Here is a 19894-nt window from a genome sequence, read left to right as displayed (position 1 = left end):
TGGTACCCCCTGTATATAGCCTCCACATTAACTCTGTTCCCTGGTACCCCCTGTATATAGCCTCCACATTAACTCTGTTCCCTGGTACCCCCTGTATATAGCCTCCACATTGACTCTGTTCCCTGGTACCCCCTGTATATAGCCTCCACATTAACTCTGTTCCCTGGTACCCCCTGTATATAGCCTCCACATTAACTCTGTTCCCTGGTACCCCCTGTATATAGCCTCCACATTCACTCTGTCCCGGTACCCCCTGCATATAGCCTCCACATTCACTCTGTTCCCTGGTACCCCTTGTATATAGCCTCCACATTGACTCTGTTCCCTGGTACCCCCTGTCTATAGCCTCCACATTGACTCTGTACCCTGGTACCCCCTGTATATAGCCTCCACATTCACTCTGTACCCTGGAACCCCCTGTACATAGCCTCCACATTGACTCTGTCCTGGTACCCCCTGTATATAGCCTCCACATTCACTCTGTTCCCTGGTACCCCCTGTATATAGCCTCCACATTCACTCTGTTCCCTGGTACCCCCTGTATATAACCTCCACATTAACTCTGTTCCCCGGTACCCCCTGTATATAGCCTCCACATTGACTCTGTACCCTGGTACCCCCTGTATATAACCTCCACATTGACTCTGTTTCCCCGGTACCCCCTGTATATAGCCTCCACATTGACTCTGTACCCTGGTACCCCCTGTATATAGCCTCCACATTCACTCTGTTCCCTGGTACCCCCTGTATATAGCCTCCACATTCACTCTGTTCCCTGGTACCCCCTGTATATAACCTCCACATTGACTCTGTACCCTGGTACCCCCTGTATATAACCTCCACATTGACTCTGTTCCCCGGTACCCCCTGTATATAGCCTCCACATTGACTCTGTACCCTGGTACCCCCTGTATATAGCCTCCACATTCACTCTGTTCCCTGGTACCCCCTGTATATAGCCTCCACATTCACTCTGTTCCCTGGTACCCCCTGTATATAGCCTCCACATTCACTCTGTTCCCTGGTACCCCCTGTATATAGCCTCCACATTCACTCTGTTCCCTGGTACCCCCTGTATATAGCCTCCACATTCACTCTGTTCCCTGGTACCCCCTGTATATAGCCTCCACATTCACTCTGTTCCCTGGTACCCCCTGTATATAGCCTCCACATTCACTCTGTTCCCTGGTACCCCCTGCATATAGCCTCACTATTGTTTTACTGCTGCTGTTGAATTATTTGATACTTTTGTTTTCTATTTACCTCCTTAAAGCATGGTTGATTACGGGCTTGTAAGTAAGCGTTTCACTGTAAGGTCTATACCGGTTGTATTCGGCTCATGTGACAAATACAATTTGATTTGATTAGAAACATCCGGGGGTTAATTTGGTCGAACTGTGGAAACAATTTACATCTCATTCTCTTTCAACCACATTCGCAGAAAATGGAAGCTATTGTGTTCATGTTTACAGCTCATGTTTTGTGTGTTTGTGTTAATCACGTATGATTAAGTATTCAGCATATGAGTGTGTGACTCGGGTTTTGTAAGTTGGAGGTTTTGTGAAGGAGTGTGTGTGTGTGTGTGTGTGTGTGTGTGTGTGTGTGTGTGTGTGTGTGTGAGCAAGCGCATGTGTCTGTGACTCACTTGTTTGGTGGGCTGCAGGTTGACGATGACCACCTTGCCCCCCTTGCGTTTGGTGAAGAGGGGTAGGTCCCCTCTGGGCTTGACCTGTATCACAACCGGCCATGATTGGGAGTACCATAGGGCAGGGCACAATTTGCCCAGTATCGCCCGGGATAGGGTTTGGCCAGGGTTTGGCCAGGGTAGGCCGTCATTGTAAATAATAATTTGTTCTTAACTGACTTGCCAGGTTAAATAAAGGTTGAATTTAAAACATAAAATCGCCAGAAATGTAGCCAGAGACAGCGCCAGGTCTGCCCGCCTTCACAGACAGAGAAACACAAAACGTCATTACCCATAATCATTACCTGCAACCAACCAGCCCATATGCATGATAGTATTTCTGTGTGTGTGTGTGTGTGTGTGTGTGTGTGTGTGTGTGTGTGTGTGTGTGTGTGTGTGTGTGTGTGTGTGTGTGTGTGTGTGTGTGTGTGTGTGTGTGTGTGTGTGTGTGTGTGTGTGTGTGTGTGTGTGTGTGTGTGTGTGTGTGTGTGTGTGTGTGTGTGTGTGTGTGTGTGTGTGTGTGTGTGTGTGTGTGTGTGTGTGTGTGTGTGTGTGTGTGTGTGTGTGTGTGTGTGTGTGTGTGTGTGTGTGTGTGTGTGTGTGTGTGTGTGTGTGTGTGTGTGTGTGTGTGTGTGTGTGTGTGTGTGTGTGTGTGTGTGTGTGTGTGTGTGTGTGTGTGTGTGTGTGTGTGTGTGTGTGTGTGTGTGTGTGTGTGTGTGTGTGTGTGTGTGTGTGTGTGTGTGTGTGTGTGTGTGTGTGTGTGTGTGTGTGTGTGTGTGTGTGTGTGTGTGTGTGTGTGTGTGTGTGTGTGTGTGTGTGTGTGTGTGTGTGTGTGTGTGTGTGTGTGTGTGTGTGTGTGTGTGTGTGTGTGTGTGTGTGTGTGTGTGTGTGTTGTGTGTGTGTGTGTGTGTGTGTGTGTGTGTGTGTGTGTGTGTGTGTGTGTGTGTGTGTGTGTGTGTGTGTGTGTGTGTGTGTGTGTGTGTGTGTGTGTGTGTGTGTGTTACCTGCAGGTCACGAGTCCTCTTGAGCAGACCTCTCAGTATTTTACAGTTGGTTTCAGCCACATCACACCAATCACTTTTTTTCCCGCAGATACGGCCTGAACCCATCAGAACCTGTGATGCCTTTCACTTCAAGCTACTGATCAAGGACATTCAGTGAGGCAGTGCCACATAATTCAATATTCAAACTCGATGGGTAGAGTCACCTAACAGGTGACTTATTAAAACAGATCTCTGAACAAACATTTCAGAGAGTTTAAAGGGTGTGTGAGATGGTTGCTGTAAATGTTTGATGGTGCTCCGCTGATGTTGTTATGCCCGCTAGATAAGTCATCCCTATTAACAGATGGGTTCTGAAGGCTAGATAAGTCATCCCTATAAACAGATGGTTTCTGAAGGATAGATAAGTCATCCCTATTAACAGATGGTTTCTGAAGGCTAGATAAGTCATCCCTATTAACAGATGGGTTCTGAAGGCTAGATAAGTCATCCCTATTAACAGATGGTTTCTGAAGGCTAGATAAGTCATCCCTATTAACAGATGGTTTCTGTAGGCTAGATAAGTCATCCCTATTAACAGATGGTTTCTGAAGGCTAGATAAGTCATCCCTATTAACAGATGGGTTCTGAAGGCTAGATAAGTCATCCCTATTAACAGATGGGTTCTGAAGGCTAGATAAGTCATCCCTATTAACAGATGGTTTCTGAAGGCTAGATAAGTCATCCCTATTAACAGATGGTTTCTGAAGGCTAGATAAGTCATCCCTATTAACAGATGGGTTCTGAAGGCTAGATAAGTCATCCCTATTAACAGATGGTTTCTGAAGGCTAGATAAGTCATCCCTATTAACAGATGGTTTCTGAAGGCTAGATAAGTCATCCCTATTAACAGATGGGTTCTGAAGGCTAGATAAGTCATCCCTATTAACAGATGGGTTCTGAAGGCTAGATAAGTCATCCCTATTAACAGATGGTTTCTGAAGGCTAGATAAGTCATCCCTATTAACAGATGGTTTCTGAAGGCTAGATAAGTCATCCCTATTAACAGATGGTTTCTGAAGGCTAGATAAGTCATCCCTATTAACAGATGGGTTCTGAAGGCTAGATAAGTCATCCCTATTAACAGATGGTTTCTGTAGGCTAGATAAGTCATCCCTATTAACAGATGGTTTCTGTAGGCTAGATAAGTCATCCCTATTAACAGATGGTTTCTGAAGGCTAGATAAGTCATCCCTATTAACAGATGGTTTCTGAAGGATAGATAAGTCATCCCTATTAACAGATGGTTTCTGTAGGCTAGATAAGTCATCCCTATTAACAGATGGTTTCTGAAGGCTAGATAAGTCATCCCTATTAACAGATGGTTTCTGAAGGCTAGATAAGTCATCCCTATTAACAGATGGTTTCTGTAGGCTAGATAAGTCATCCCTATTAACAGATGGTTTCTGAAGGCTAGATAAGTCATCCCTATTAACAGATGGTTTCTGAAGGCTAGATAAGTCATCCCTATTAACAGATGGTTTCTGTAGGCTAGATAAGTCATCCCTATTAACAGATGGTTTCTGTAGGCTAGATAAGTCATCCCTATTAACAGATGGTTTCTGAAGGCTAGATAAGTCATCCCTATTAACAGATGGTTTCTGAAGGCTAGATAAGTCATCCCTATTAACAGATGGTTTCTGAAGGCTAGATAAGTCATCCCTATTAACAGATGGTTTCTGTAGGCTAGATAAGTCATCCCTATTAACAGATGGTTTCTGAAGGATAGATAAGTCATTCTTATTAACAGATGGTTTCTGTAGGCTAGATAAGTCATCCCTATTAACAGATGGTTTCTGAAGGCTAGATAAGTCATCCCTATTATCAGATGGTTTCTGTAGGCTAGATAAGTCATCCCTATTAACAGATGGTTTCTGTAGGCTAGATAAGTCATCCCTATTAACAGATGGTTTCTGAAGGATAGATAAGTCATCCTTATTAACAGATGGTTTCTGAAGGCTAGATAAGTCATCCCTATTAACAGATGGTTTCTGAAGGCTAGATAAGTCATCCCTATTAACAGATGGTTTCTGAAGGCTAGATAAGTCATCCCTATTAACAGATGGTTTCTGAAAGCTAGATAAGTCATCCCTATTAACAGATGGTTTCTGTAGGCTAGATAAGTCATCCCTATTAACAGATGGTTTCTGAAGGATAGATAAGTCATCCTTATTAACAGATGGTTTCTGAAAGCTAGATAAGTCATCCCTATAAACAGATGGTTTCTGAAGGATAGATATGTCATCCCTATTAACAGATGGTTTCTGAAGGCTAGATAAGTCATCCCTATTAACAGATGGTTTCTGAAGGCTAGATAAGTCATCCCTATTAACAGATGGTTTCTGAAGGCTAGATAAGTCATCCCTATTAACAGATGGTTTCTGAAGGCTAGATAAGTCATCCCTATTAACAGATGGTTTCTGAAGGCTAGATAAGTCATCCCTATTAACAGATGGTTTCTGAAGGCTAGATAAGTCATCCCTATTAACAGATGGTTTCTGAAGGCTAGATAAGTCATCCCTATTAACAGATGGTTTCTGAAGGCTAGATAAGTCATCCCTATTAACAGATTGTTTCTGAAGGCTAGATAAGTCATCCCTATTAACAGATGGGTTCTGAAGGCTAGATAAGTCATCCCTATTAACAGATGGTTTCTGAAGGCTAGATAAGTCATCACTATTAACAGATGGTTTCTGAAGGCTACATAAGTCATCCCTATTAACAGATGGTTTCTGAAGGCTAGATAAGTCATCCCTATTAACAGATGGTTTCTGAAGGCTAGATAAGTCATCCCTATTAACAGATGGTTTCTGAAGGCTAGATAAGTCATCCCTATTAACAGATGGTTTCTGAAGGCTAGATAAGTCATCCCTATTAACAGATGGTTTCTGTAGGCTAGATAAGTCATCCCTATTAACAGATGGTTTCTGAAGGCTAGATAAGTCATCCCTATTAACAGATGGTTTCTGAAGGCTAGATAAGTCATCCCTATTAACAGATGGTTTCTGAAGGCTAGATAAGTCATCCCTATTAACAGATGGGTTCTGAAGGCTAGATAAGTCATCCCTATTAACAGATGGTTTCTGAAGGCTAGATAAGTCATCCCTATTAACAGATGGTTTCTGAAGGCTAGATAAGTCATCCCTATTAACAGATGGTTTCTGAAGGCTAGATAAGTCATCCCTATTAACAGATGGTTTCTGAAGGCTAGATAAGTCATCCCTATTAACAGATGGTTTCTGAAGGCTAGATAAGTCATCCCTATTAACAGATGGTTTCTGAAGGATAGATAAGTCATCCCTATTAACAGATGGTTTCTGAAGGCTACATAAGTCATCCCTATTAACAGATGGTTTCTGAAGGCTAGATAAGTCATCCCTATTAACAGATGGTTTCTGAAGGCTAGATAAGTCATCCCTATTAACAGATGGTTTCTGAAGGCTAGATAAGTCATCCCTATTAACAGATGGTTTCTGAAGGCTAGATAAGTCATCCCTATTAACAGATGGTTTCTGTAGGCTAGATAAGTCATCCCTATTAACAGATGGTTTCTGAAGGCTAGATAAGTCATCCCTATTAACAGATGGTTTCTGAAGGCTAGATAAGTCATCCCTATTAACAGATGGTTTCTGAAGGCTAGATAAGTCATCCCTATTAACAGATGGTTTCTGAAGGCTAGATAAGTCATCCCTATTATCAGATGGTTTCTGTAGGCTAGATAAGTCATCCCTATTAACAGATGGTTTCTGAAGGCTAGATAAGTCATCCCTATTAACAGATGGTTTCTGAAGGCTAGATAAGTCATCCCTATTAACAGATGGTTTCTGAAGGCTAGATAAGTCATCCCTATTAACAGATGGTTTCTGAAGGCTAGATAAGTCATCCCTATTAACAGATGGTTTCTGAAGGCTAGATAAGTCATCCCTATTAACAGATGGTTTCTGTAGGCTAGATAAGTCATCCCTATTAACAGATGGGTTCTGTAGGCTAGATAAGTCATCCCTATTAACAGATGGTTTCTGAAGGCTAGATAAGTCATCCCTATTAACAGATGGTTTCTGAAGGCTAGATAAGTCATCCCTATTAACAGATGGTTTCTGAAGGCTAGATAAGTCATCCCTATTAACAGATGGTTTCTGAAGGCTAGATAAGTCATCCCTATTAACAGATGGTTTCTGAAGGCTAGATAAGTCATCCCTATTAACAGATGGTTTCTGAAGGCTAGATAAGTCATCCCTAATACTTTATTAGTATGCTGCTGGAATGGCGACCCCTCTTTCAAGTCAGCAGTCGTTGCCCGAGTTGCCTCAGGTTGTTAACATATGGAAAGACAGAAGTTCTTTATTTTTATCAGATTGACAGATGAGTTTGGCCAACCGTGTTGGGAGAATTAGCATAAATTAAAAGACAGAGGGTTATGAATGAATTTACCATGAGAGAGCACACAAATTATTCATTTTTGTTCAATTAACTGTGGACATATTTAAAAGAGCTCTTAAAAACACACCTTTTTAGCTTTGCTTTTTCCTTCAGGTACTTTTTATTTTTTTATCCTCTTATGTTGTGTAGTAAATATTTGCGTGAAGTACATTGTGAAGCACATTGTGTTGCATTCCATGTCTGAAATGTGCTGTTTAAATAAAGCTTGTTTTGATTTGATGAAGATAGGCTGAAGTGTGTTTCGGTACACTTTCATTAACATTTCTGTGCTACTGGTTGAGTGCGTCATGTGTGATATCATTCACACAAAGTGGTTTGAACTGACGCACCTGTTACACTTCCCACACTCCTCCACAAACATGTTCCCATGCAACTCAGACACAAGATCCCTGAGAGAGAGAGAGATTATTTCATGAGTATGTTACTGAAAGACAATTCATATGAATGTAAATGAGGGTGTAGAAGGAGAAGAGTACTTTAGTTTAGCATTTCCTTCTCAACTCATTACCATATGGATTGGAATATGATATTCTTCTGCTCGTGTATTGAATGGTCCCCACTGCTCAGTAACATCTTCCAGGAACAAAATAGATTATTCATACAATAGATTGTTAATGTTCCAATTTGGAACGGATCCATACAACGTGGGAATTGACATGTTTTCTCTCAAGCTGACCGCAGTTCGGCGTCGTAACCGACTGCAGGAGGCAAATGTTCACCTTCAATGGCCACTGGCACTCTGGAGAAGTGGGCTCTTCACAGATTAATCCCGGTTTCAACAGTACCGGGCAAATGGCGTCGTGTGGGCCAGCGGTTTGCTGATGTCAACATTTTGACCAGAGTGCGCCATGGTGGCGGTGGGGTTATGTTATGGCATAAGGCATAAGCTACGGACAACGAATACAATTGCATTTTATCAATGGCAACTTGAATGCACAGAGATGCCGTGACGAGATCCTGAGGCCCATTGTCGTGCCATTAATCTGCTGCCATGACGTTTCAGCATGATAAAACACGGCTCCATGTCTCAAGGATCTGTACACTTCCTGGAAGTTGAAAATGCCCCAGTTCTTCTATGGCCTGCATACTCACCAGTCACCAATTAAGCATTTTTGGGATTCTCTGGATCGATGTGTACGACAGCATGTTCCAGTTCCCACCAATATCGAGCAACTTCGCACAGCCATTGAAGAGGAGTGGGACAACATTTCACAGGCCACAATCAACTCTAGGCGAAGGAGACGTGTCACTGTGCATGAGGCAAAAGGTGGTCACACCAGATACTGACTGGTTCTCTGATCCACGCCCCTACATTTTACTTTTTTAAGGCATCTGTGACCAACAGATGCATATCTGTATTCCCAGTCATGTGACATCCATAGATTAGGGCCTAATTTATTTCAATTGACCAATTTCCTTATATGAACTGTAACTAAGTAAAATCATTGAAATTGTTGCATATTGTGCTTATATTTTTATATAAGTAAAAAATTTTGCTCTGAAACCTGAAGACTCCTGCTTGAGCATTAACTTTGTAAATACTTTTGACAATAGAGACCAAGGCCACTATTCATGAAGGCTGTGTTTACACAGGCAGCCAAATACTGAGATTTTACTCAAATATTGGAAAGATGTGAGGTGATTGGTCAAATGGCCAATTAGCGGCAAAAGATAATAATTGGGATGCCTGTGTAAATGCAGTCTCTCAGTGTAGGAGAGATCACCTAGAATCAGGTCCCTCCTGTCATTAGAATCCTATTATCCATGATCTAAAAGGCAAAAATGATCCTAGATCTGCACTTCTACTCTGAGTCGCTTGATAAATACAGGTCCTGTTCAGAGAATGATTGTAGTGTTACATTGGGCTAGTGTAAAAAAAATAATGAAAAGGCCATGCCTGTGGGGGGTTCTATGGTGCTTAGCGATGCTTAACTAGGTCCTTTCCTACATTTTGTAACTGTATTGTAGTACTAATGTTATCCTGCTTCTAATTCCTTTGTATATTTTGGATGGCCTACTGCTGGTGCATATTGTGTATACCATTAATGTGTGATTATTTCTGCTGAATATGTTAGTTTAGAAATGGCTAATGTATATCCTGTAGTGTATCCAACTGCACATTCATAGTTGGCGTTAGTGCTATGCCATGGCAAGTTTTTAGAACCTGATAGTAGTTCCAAAGACGGTCCTGAAGCTCAAGCAAGTCTGATTTATGACTCTTTGTCACCAGAGACAGATCAGATAAATCTACAATAGGCTGGAGAGAGGGCTGTTATAATCGTGACTCTCCCTCTCTCTCTCTATGGCGAGATGTGTGTATGTACTGTCATTCTACAAGGCTATGTACAGATCCTGTTGTATTGCTGCTTTACTATAGTTAATATGTATACATGTCTCCTTTCCCCAAAAGAACCACAAGTCCATTCTGTGTAAACTGAAGATTTCTGTGTTTGTTTGTGAATACTATAGTGTGTGGTGGTGGTGATGAAGATAAAAGTCCTGGACTGAGAAGCATCCGTACTGTTGTAGCCGGAGAGCCGATAGCGAATCTGTATTACCTCCCACTCCCGCCACTGTATTACCTGCCACTCCCCCTACTGTATTACCTCCCACTCCCTCCACTGTATTACCTCCCCCTACTGTATTACCTCCCACTCCCGCCACTGTATTACCTCCCACTCCCCCTACTGTATTACCTCCCACTCCCTCCACTGTATTACCTCCCACTCCCTCCACTGTATTACCTCCCCCTACTGTATTACCTCCCACTCCCTCCACTGTATTACCTCCCACTCCCCCTACTGTATTACCTCCCACTCCCTCCACTGTATTTCCTCCCACTCCCTCCACTGTATTTCCTCCCCCTACTGTATTACCTCCCACTCCCTCCACTGTATTTCCTCCCCCCACTGTTTTCCCTTACGCTGCATCTCCCCATTCACTGAAACTTCTTCCAGCCAGGACAATGACAGAGACAAAACAAGATATAGACACAAAGCAAACATTTTACTTAATAATTATCAGTGAATCGTAATGATCTTACTACCACACCATTTAACAGGCAAAAATGACCAAAAACTAATGTTATGCAAGGTAGATGTTAATTCTTTGTGGGTCGCTAGCTAACAGTTGTAGTTAGCCCTATTGATTTACTATGCACATTACAGTGGGTATTGTAGGCACACAGTCTGTCCAAGGTTATAGAAGGACAAGACACAAGACAGACTGTCAAGCCAACTCGACATCTTTGTAGTTAGGAGCGGCATCTGGGCTTCAAAAGGAAAGAGCCTCATTTCTATGCAAAAGGCTGAGCGAGAATTACTGAGAATACTGCTGAAGTCCTAGCATTCTCCTCTCCCATTCTCTCAACTTACACAGCCCAGTCTCTCACAGTGACTCATCCTCTGCTCACCCAAGACCAAATCAAAGCTAATCACCCATTTGGAGAGACAGGCACTAGGGCAGAGGAGTACATCAGCCAGGTAGTACACACTTATCTTTTGGAGAAAAGGGCTGTGGAACATGAAAAGCAATGTAAGTCTGCAAATTGACTTTAGTGGGGGAACGTGTCCCTTTTTCACCTAGCTTTTTCAGTGATGGACCATTAATTAAATTCCAGGCCATATCTCACAGACAGACTTGCAGACCAGTATGAGAGAGGCAGGCAAGCAGTTTGTTGAAATATGAATGTGACATGCTCTAGAGTTGAGAGCTGCTGCTGAGATTCATCTTGTCCCTCATGTTGAATGTGGGAAATGTGCTCTACAAATGAAATATTATGGTTTACAACACATTCCTCACACGAGACTGGGAGAACGAGTGAATACAAGCAGACTAAGAGCGCATAAGAATGAGAGTGTAATGAACTGTAATATGAAAGAAAACGTTGGACCATTAGTGTGGAAGTCATCACAGAGCTCCAGCATATAGTAGTCAGTGCTCTGGTAACAGAGCTATACTGCCCTCTGCTGAAACAGCGGTACTGCAGTCGAATAAGAGGGTGTTGACACATTTATTTCCTTACTTAAAATTGTTTGAAAATGCATCCTTCCATCTTCCATTTCGAAAACATAAAGTAAAAATCACTGATCCAATTCCAAGTAGGATATTTGATCAGACTGGGGCCCTTTACTGGTATAATAATATACTTGTAAAGGCAAACTCCAAGGATAGGAGGGGGTGTTCTTTAGCCTGTTGAGGTGCACTGTAGTTGAGCGGTACAGGGTCACGATCTTACTAACCAACTAAACTCACTAGTATGGGTGGACTGGAGCTCCGATGTCACATAAAATTATATTTATCAAAAACTAGATTTCAGTACCCGTTGAAGAGTATGTAATTACACAGCACAATTGGGTGCTTACGTCAGAGCTCCAGTCCAACACACTAGTTGCAGCTGGAGTTGAGTTTAATTAGTTATGGTCTTTCCTGAAGTCAGGTATGCCTGAAGAGGTTGATGCCCGCCCCAGAGTGGCCCACCAGGTACTGGGACTCTGATCAGCTGGGCCAGAGCCTCTACTTTCCCCTTCAACTCTCCTTTACTGTCAAACGACTGGGAGAAGGAGCGAGAGTGGTGAAGAGAGGGAAAGGATGGGGGGGAAGGCAGAGAAGATGGGAGGAGAAGGCGGGAAAATAGGACAAAAGAAGGGAGAACAGGGCAGGTTAGACTCCTCTATTTAAGTGTGGTTCAGTGGTTGGAGAACGGCCGAACATGTCAAAAGCCCTAACAACAACAACAACAACAACAACAAAAGCCCTAACAACAAAGTAATGCAATCTATGAAGACTATATTAAAGGGAAATTCCACTCAAAATTCAACATGGACTATGGTCTCCCTTTGCCTTGGCTGTTGTCAATCCATCCTATTCCTACTTTACAGTAAACCTTTTCCTTACGTTGCATATTTATTTTGAATAAAGGCACAAGACGTTAATTGTGAATGTCTAAAATGCATTCAAATTAAACAGTAGGCCTATTCAAAAAGTAGTAGCTGAACTTCAATCTGTGGTTGATGCACAATAGAAAGTAAACACTATTGTTACCCTATAATTAGTCTCAGTTAACGCAGAATTAAAATCTTGTGTAATTTGGTCAACAGGAGACAGGAGGACAAAATAAAACTTGTTTCCAATAAAGAGCTTTATTTTTCCAGTTTTAAATTGGCCAAAAACAACAAAAAATGAAAAAGTGATGGTCCATATAGACACAGGTGCAGATCAGTAACGGTACATGTCACTGTAAACTACATGACCAAAAGTATGTGGACACCTGCTCGTTGAACATCTCATTCCAAAATTATGGGCATTAATATGGAGTTGCTAAAACAGCCTCCACTCTTCCGGGAAGGTGTTCCACTGGATGTTCGATCATTGCTGTGGGGTACTTGCTTCCATTCAGCCACAAGACCATGACTGAGGTCAGACACTGATTTTGGCCGATTAGGTCTGGCTCGCAGTCAACGTTCCAATTCATCCCAAAGGTGTTTGATGGGGTTGAGGTCAGAGCTCTGTGCAGGCCAGTCAAGTTCTTCCACACCGACCTCGACAAACCATTTTTGTTTGGACCTTGCTTTGTGCACAGGGACATTGTCATGCTGAAACAGGAAAGGGCGTTCCCCAAACGATTGCCACAAAGTTGGAAGCACAGAATCGTCTAGAATGTCATTGTATGATGTAGCGCTAAGATTTCCCTTCACTGGAACTAAGGGTCCTAGCCCGAACCATGAAACTTAGCCCGAGACGACTATTCCTCATCCACCAAACTTTACAGTTGGCACTATGCATTCGGGCAGGTAGCGTTCTCCTGGCATCTGCAAACCAGAATCGTCCGTCGGATTGCCAGATGGCGAAGCGCGATTCATCACTCCAGAGAACACGTTTTCACTGCTCCAGAGTCCAATGGAGGCGAGCTTCACACCACTCCAGCCGAAGCTTGGCTTTTGCGCATAATCTTAGGCTTGTGTGTGGCTGCTCGGCCACGAAAACCCATTTCATGAAGCTCCCAACGAAGAGTTCTTGTGCTGACGTTGCTTCCAGAGGCAGTTTGGAACTCGGTAGTGAGTGTTGTAACCGAGGACAGGTGATTGTTATGCGCTTCAGCACTCGGCTGTCCCGTTCTGTGAGCTTGTGTGGACTACGACTTCGCGGCTGAGCCGTTGTTGCTCCTAGACAGTTCCAGTTCACAATAACAGCACTTACAGTTGACCAGGGCAGCTCTAGCAGGGCAGAAATGTGACAAATTGACTTGTTGGAAAGGTGGCATCCTATGACGGTGCCATGTTGAAAGTTACTGAGCTCTTCAGTAAGGCCCTTCTACTGCCAGTGTTTGTCTATGAAAACTGCATGGCTGTGTGCTCGATTTTATACACTTGTCAGCAACAGGCGTGGCTGAAATAGTCAAATCCACTCATTTGAAGGAGTGTCCACATACTTTTGTATATATAGTATATCTCTGAAGCCCACCAGGAAAGAGACCACTTTATCTTAAAAATTCTCAATTTTTTCTCATTCGTAAATATCCTGAGAGTTAAAGTTAAATTAAGCCAAATTAGAATAAATGCAACATCCAATATTGCTGATTAACACACGCAAACACATCTCTACTTGGAGATTCATGATAGCACCCTCCACTTGCACACACAAAAGTAAAAACAAAAGTGGCAGCCATTTTCTTTCCCCAATCCCAGAGGCTTGCTGACTGATACTGCCACAACATATTTTCAACAGAGATAAATAATCTTCCTACAGAAAACCACAAAGATCGACTCTATGACCCAAGGACATTTTAAATCATTCTCTAACAAAGACTACTGGCATAATTCTCAATGAAAGGAGAATAAAAACAGGAAACAGCAAATCATTACGCTAATCCCATAAAGCACCCCCCCCCCCCTACAGTTGCTGGGCTACACCAAAGACTTGTCTCTGGCTCCATCATCCTTTGCAGAGGAGAACCTTGAGGAGAAAGGTATGGGTCTCAGAGAATTCTGTCCAGATGCAGGAGAATCAGTTGCCACGACAATGTTACATTGAGTGCTTTAGAATCACTCACTCCACTCTCAAACAGAAAAACACCTCAGACATGTACGGCTAGGCCAGCAAAATGTTGAGCTGCGGGTTTGGCCCGCAGCTCAAGTGCATCCTGGGGTCCACCAGACAGAATTTTCTAAATTCAATCAAACCAGTATTCCGGCATGTATGACTGTGTACAAGATGTCTGACATGCAGAAACAATATGTTGACAGTCAGTTTTCCCCTCGCACAAAAATGTAAGGGAGGAGTGAAGCCAGACAGAACCTCATCTTGGAGATGCATAAGTTCTGCTGTAAGTTCAGTGGCGTGTCGCTCACATAGACACCATGACAGGTGAAGCCTTCAGTCGCCTGTTCAGGCAAAACACTTTCTGACTCTAGGTGAGTGAACTAGGAGGTGGCCAACTCATGTGCCTGATTTACCAAGTGGTTACACCTGGTTTTCCCAGATGGTCAAACAGGGTCATAAGGTAGCATGTCGAGTTTAGTTTCATTTTAGTCGATACTTCCTGCAAATAACAGGTGCAGACTTTGCACAGATGACAGTGTGCTTGGATTCTGAGGATAGAAAAAGTGAGAGGTTTAAAATGTGAAGTAGTCCTTCCTGAAAAGTCTCTCCTACGGGAGGAGAGTTCAGGGAACGCACGCGTCAGCCATCCAGGTTCCCAGGTAGGACGTGTCACGACTCCTCCGTCCCAGAGTCGTCTTCATCATAGCAGCAGTCGTCCTCGTCTTCGTCCTCCAGATCCTCGTCGTCATAGTAATCGTCGTAGAAGAGGTCGGAGCCCTCGTCGGGGGGTGGGGCGCGTGTGCGGACACAGTATTCGGCCAGTGTTGTGGGGACCTTCACCCCGTCGCGCTCCGCTTCAGCCTTAGTGGCCAATACCTGCTTCCTGAGACACACACAGAGATGGAGGGGCTGAATAAGTGTGTGTGCTGTACTCTCTGTCCTTGTGCATATGTTTACCGACCTGATTATCTCGGCGTACTCTGTCCTTGTGCATATGTTTACCGACCTGATTATCTCGGCGTACTCTGTCCTTGTGCATATGTTTACCGACCTGATTATCTCGGCGTACTCTGTCCTTGTGCATATGTTTACCGACCTGATTATCTCGGCGTACTCTGTCCTTGTGCATATGTTTACCGACCTGATTATCTCGCTGTACTCTCTGTCCTTGTGCATATGTTTACCGACCTGATTATCTAGGCGTACTCTGTCCTTGTGCATATGTTTACCGACCTGATTATCTCGGCGTACTCTGTCCTTGTGCATATGTTTACCGACCTGATTATCTCGCTGTACTCTCTGTCCTTGTGCATATGTTTACCGACCTGATTATCTAGGCGTACTCTGTCCTTGTGCATATGTCTACCGACCTGATTATCTAGGCGTACTCTGTCCTTGTGCATATGTCTACCGACCTGATTATCTAGGCGTACTCTGTCCTTGTGCATATGTTTACCGACCTGATTATCTAGGCGTACTCTGTCCTTGTGCATATGTTTACCGACCTGATTATCTCGGCGTACTCTGTCCTTGTGCATATGTCTACCGACCTGATTATCTCTGCGTACTCTGTCCTTGTGCATATGTCTACCGACCTGATTATCTCGGCGTACTCTGTCCTTGTGCATATGTTTACCGACCTGATTATCTCTGCGTACTCTGTCCTTGTGCATATGTCTACCGACCTGATTATCTCGGCGTATTCTGTCCTTGTGCATATGTCTACCGACCTGATTATCTCGGCGTACTCTGTCCTTGTACATATGTTTACCGACCTGATTATCTCGCTGTACTCTCTGTCCTTGTGCATATGTTTACCGACCTGATTATCTCGCTGTACTCTCTGTCCTTGTGCATGTTTACCGACCTGATTATCTCGGCGTACTCTGTCCTTGTGCATATGTTTACCGACCTGATTATCTCGGCGTACTCTGTCCTTGTGCATATGTTTACCGACCTGATTATCTCGGCGTACTCTGTCCTTGTACATATGTTTACCGACTTGATTATCTCGGCGTACTCTGTCCTTGTGCATATGTCTACCGACCTGATTATCTCGGCGTACTCTGTCCTTGTGCATATGTCTACCGACCTGATTATCTCGGCGTACTCTGTCCTTGTGCATATGTCTACCGACCTGATTATCTCGGCGTACTCTGTCCTTGTGCATATGTCTACCGACCTGATTATCTCGGCGTACTCTGTCCTTGTGCATATGTCTACCGACCTGATTATCTCGGCGTACTCTGTCCTTGTGCATATGTTTACCGACCTGATTATCTCGGCGTACTCTGTCCTTGTGCATATGTTTACCGACCTGATTATCTCGGCGTACTCTGTCCTTGTACATATGTGTACCGACTTGATTATCTCGGCGTACTCTGTCCTTGTACATATGTTTACCGACTTGATTATCTCGGCGTACTCTGTCCTTGTACATATGTTTACCGACTTGATTATCTCGGCGTACTCTGTCCTTGTGCATGTTTACCGACCTGATTATCTCGCTGTACTCTCTGTCCTTGCTGTCCCTCCACTTGCGGTACATGACGGAGGCGTCCACGTTGGCAGGGGAGGAGGTGTTGGGCTCGTTCAGCAGAGAGATCACACTCAGAAGGATGGTCCTACAGAATACACAAACCGGGTTGGGTTTCAGAAAGTAGCACAAGGCTTTGTCTATCAGAGTTAGCTGGTTGGCTCATAGATCCTGCATTGTGGGATGCAGGCTAGGATATTTCTGCAAAGTAAGACTTCTGAAATGTGTCAACCTGTCGATATAAACCTAAAACAGTGCTGATAAAATAAGACCTACAAATTACCTCGACTAACCTGTACCCACGCACATTGACTCAGTACCGGTACCCCCTGTATATAGCCTCATCATTGTCATTTTGTGTTACTAAATAAACTAAAGTCAAAAATAATTTGTAAAGTTAATATTTTCTTAAAACTGCATTGTTGGTTAATGGCTAGTAAGTAAGCATTTCACGGGAAGGTCTACACCGGCGCATGTGTCAAATGAAATATGGATTTGATTTACTACTTCTAATTTAAGAACTCACGTAAATAAATGTTTGTCAACTTGACTTATAGTAAACGTGTAACTGGGTAAACCAGTGTAACAGGAGTGCTTGTCCTCTGATAGGCTAGGTGGCCGTTTCACCACACTGCTTATAACATATTACATCTCTCTGATCTGCATAGGTCCTACAGGTTGACTTGGGGTTTGGCTAGTATTATTCCTATTCACTTCCAGGAAGTCATGGAGAGGTTCAATATGTCATGGTATCTGGGTATGCGTGACACAGCACAACAGGAGAGAGAGCAAGAAGGGGGAGATGAGCGTGAGCAAAGGGGGGAGAGAGAGAGCGAGAAGGGGAGGAGAGAGACGAGAGAGAGAGAGCCGGGGAGACGAGAGAGAGAGCCGGGGAGACGAGAGAGAGAGACGGGGAGACGAGAGAGAGAGACGGGGAGACGAGAGAGAGAGACGGGGAGACGAGAGAGAGAGACGGGGAGACGAGAGAGAGAGACGGGGAGACGAGAGAGAGAGACGGGGAGACGAGAGAGAGAGATGGGGAGACGAGAGAGAGAGCCGGGGAGACGAGAGAGAGAGCCGGGGAGACGAGAGAGAGAGCCGGGGAGACGAGAGAGAGAGCCGGGGAGACGAGAGAGAGAGACGGGGAGACGAGAGAGAGAGACGGGGAGACGAGAGAGAGAGACGGGGAGAGGGAGACGGGGAGACGAGAGAGAGAGAACATACTGAGAGGGCGTGTACCTGACGTTCTGGGTAGGGTTCCACCTCTCAGAGGGCAGCTCCCCACTCTGAGGGTCATCAACTGGAGGGTGCAGAATGGATATACATACGTCCCCATTCTAACACAAGGGAGAAGCTCAAATTAACATATACAAACACTGTACTTATGCCCACAAATGACAGGTGTGACTAGGATTAAGCTACCTATAGAGAGCAATAAAAATTCAGATTAGGACCATGACATTTGTTTGAAAATGAATTACCTTAAATTCAACTATTTTTCTAGAATTGGGTCAGTGATCCCTTACCTCATAGATGTTGGGGTGCCACATCTTGGTGAGGAAACGGAAGGCAGGTGGCGAGTAGGGGTAGTCAACGGGGAACTTGATACGAGCCTGTGGGACACACGGGAGAGAAAGTCATATATCAACATGTCAGCAATATGTCCTAACATGCGTCTGTGGGACCTATCCCGATTCAATGGTAAACCTGATGTTGCAACCCGGTGTTGAGTAGAACATATCCGAGAACAACAACAGCCTGACCCAGAAATAGGTTTGACAGTGTCACTGTAGGCTGGAAGTACAGCAATAGAAAACAGATGCGATGTTAAGTTTACGGGCCTACTACTAACGGAATCCAACCATGTAGTTGACCATAGCGCATGTTGGCTAACTAGCTAACAAAACAAGCTAGGATTAGTGTATCTAAGACAGTTAGCAAAACAAGTGAATTTAGTTAGCTATACCTCGGCCTTACCTTGAAATAGCCCCCTTCATAGTGAGTGTTAGGAGGTCCAAAAATTGCCACTTCCCAATTGTAGAGATCTGCTTCATCGACCAATGTTATTTTGAAGCCTTCGACTGGCTCCTCTTGAAGGCTCTTCATTTCTAGCATTAATGCTTTTTGTGAGCTTGCTACGTGAACAGGACCATGTTGCGCCATGGCAAGATAGCAATATTAACTAGTTGGCTAACGTTTGGCGGGGAACGTCGTCGTTTACAACACAGCTAGCAACCTAGCGAGCCAGCTGATCCAGCAAAACTAAAAACCTTTTCTTTGTTGCGATTTCCTCGATGCGCACAATGGCTAGTTAGTTAACCTCTCTTTAGATTCAAGTAGATTGATTTGTTTTGAAATCGCGCAATATCTGTTATCTAGCTAGTTATCAGTATCAAATAACTCATTAAAAAAAACTCATACTAAAAACAATGTTTTGGTATTTTAGTAACTAACTAGGCTCGCCGACCTAGCTAAGCCGTGAAGCAAGCTAGTTAGCACAAGCTGTTAGCTATTGGTCCAGTGACAATGAATATATATTTTTTAAATGTTACTTTGAAACTGATAGTTATACAACAAATCGTTATGGACCAGCTAAAGACGATACAAACATAAATAAATAAAAAATCCCCAACGATGTGTTCCTGCTGGCTATAAATGAATAGAGTTGAAAACAGCCTCCTCTCCTCTCAAAACAGTCAATAAGATTGTAGTACCCTCTGGGAAATGTAGTTCCGATGTATGCATTAGCATAAAATTCTCATGTCAGCGGTGCAAAAAGTATCCATTGTAATCACCATGTTTATTGTAAAACTATTTCAATGAATTGAGAGTAGCATGTTTTTTATTACTTGTTTTTGTTCGGGTGGGTTTTAAGAACTACACAATACATTTCTGGAATACAGCCAACTCTCCTCATCACACGTACAACATCACGGACCTTGTTTTGCCTTTTCGATGCCAATTTATGTGGAAACTAAAACATGCCTAGACGATATACCTATAGATGGGGTGTAGTGGTCAGATTTCATTAATCATGATAAAATACTTGGGAAAGGCACATTGACGTTCTATGCCACCATTCTCTCAAATTATCAATCAGATTATAATATGACGTTTACAAACTGCGCCGGGGCTCAATGCAAGTCCCAACGG

General features: G+C 43.5%; 1 protein-coding gene across 3 annotated transcripts; it reads right to left on the bottom strand.

The window, feature by feature from the left end:
- Positions 1 to 12280: 12280 nt before the first annotated feature.
- Positions 12281 to 19831, bottom strand: LOC109874557 (ubiquitin-conjugating enzyme E2 R1-like). Of its 3 annotated transcripts, none has more exons than XM_031809734.1 (5): positions 18719 to 19831; positions 18268 to 18354; positions 17966 to 18078; positions 16701 to 16829; positions 12281 to 15088 (listed from the first exon to the last, which is right to left on the bottom strand). In XM_031809734.1, exons 1-5 carry the CDS (start codon positions 18902 to 18904, stop codon positions 14875 to 14877), a joined length of 729 nt encoding a protein of 242 aa, XP_031665594.1. In that variant the 5' UTR covers positions 18905 to 19831; the 3' UTR covers positions 12281 to 14874. The 3 variants fall into 3 exon arrangements, with proteins under 3 accessions (XP_031665594.1, XP_020322117.1, XP_031665593.1); XM_020466528.2 differs by having other exon boundaries at positions 17981 to 18078; XM_031809733.1 differs by lacking the exons at positions 16701 to 16829; positions 17966 to 18078; positions 18268 to 18354; positions 18719 to 19831 and adding an exon at positions 15439 to 16674.
- Between the last annotated feature and the right edge of the window lie 63 nt (positions 19832 to 19894).

Source organism: Oncorhynchus kisutch, linkage group LG30 (assembly GCF_002021735.2).
Source record: "Oncorhynchus kisutch isolate 150728-3 linkage group LG30, Okis_V2, whole genome shotgun sequence".
NCBI lineage: Eukaryota > Metazoa > Chordata > Actinopteri > Salmoniformes > Salmonidae > Oncorhynchus > Oncorhynchus kisutch.
The sequence above is the reverse complement of the archived record's forward strand: the minus strand, read 5'-3'. Positions and strand labels throughout refer to the sequence as shown.

Excerpts from the sequence above, each read along its gene's own strand:
- LOC109874557 (XM_031809733.1), bottom strand. The coding sequence starts at position 15,968 with ATGTACAAGGACAGAGTACGCCGAGATAATCAGGTCGGTAGACATATG. Across the intron at positions 15,089-15,438 it reads GAGTACGCCGAGATAATCAG|GAAGCAGGTATTGGCCACTA; the intron begins GTCGGTAAACAT and ends TGTGTGTCTCAG.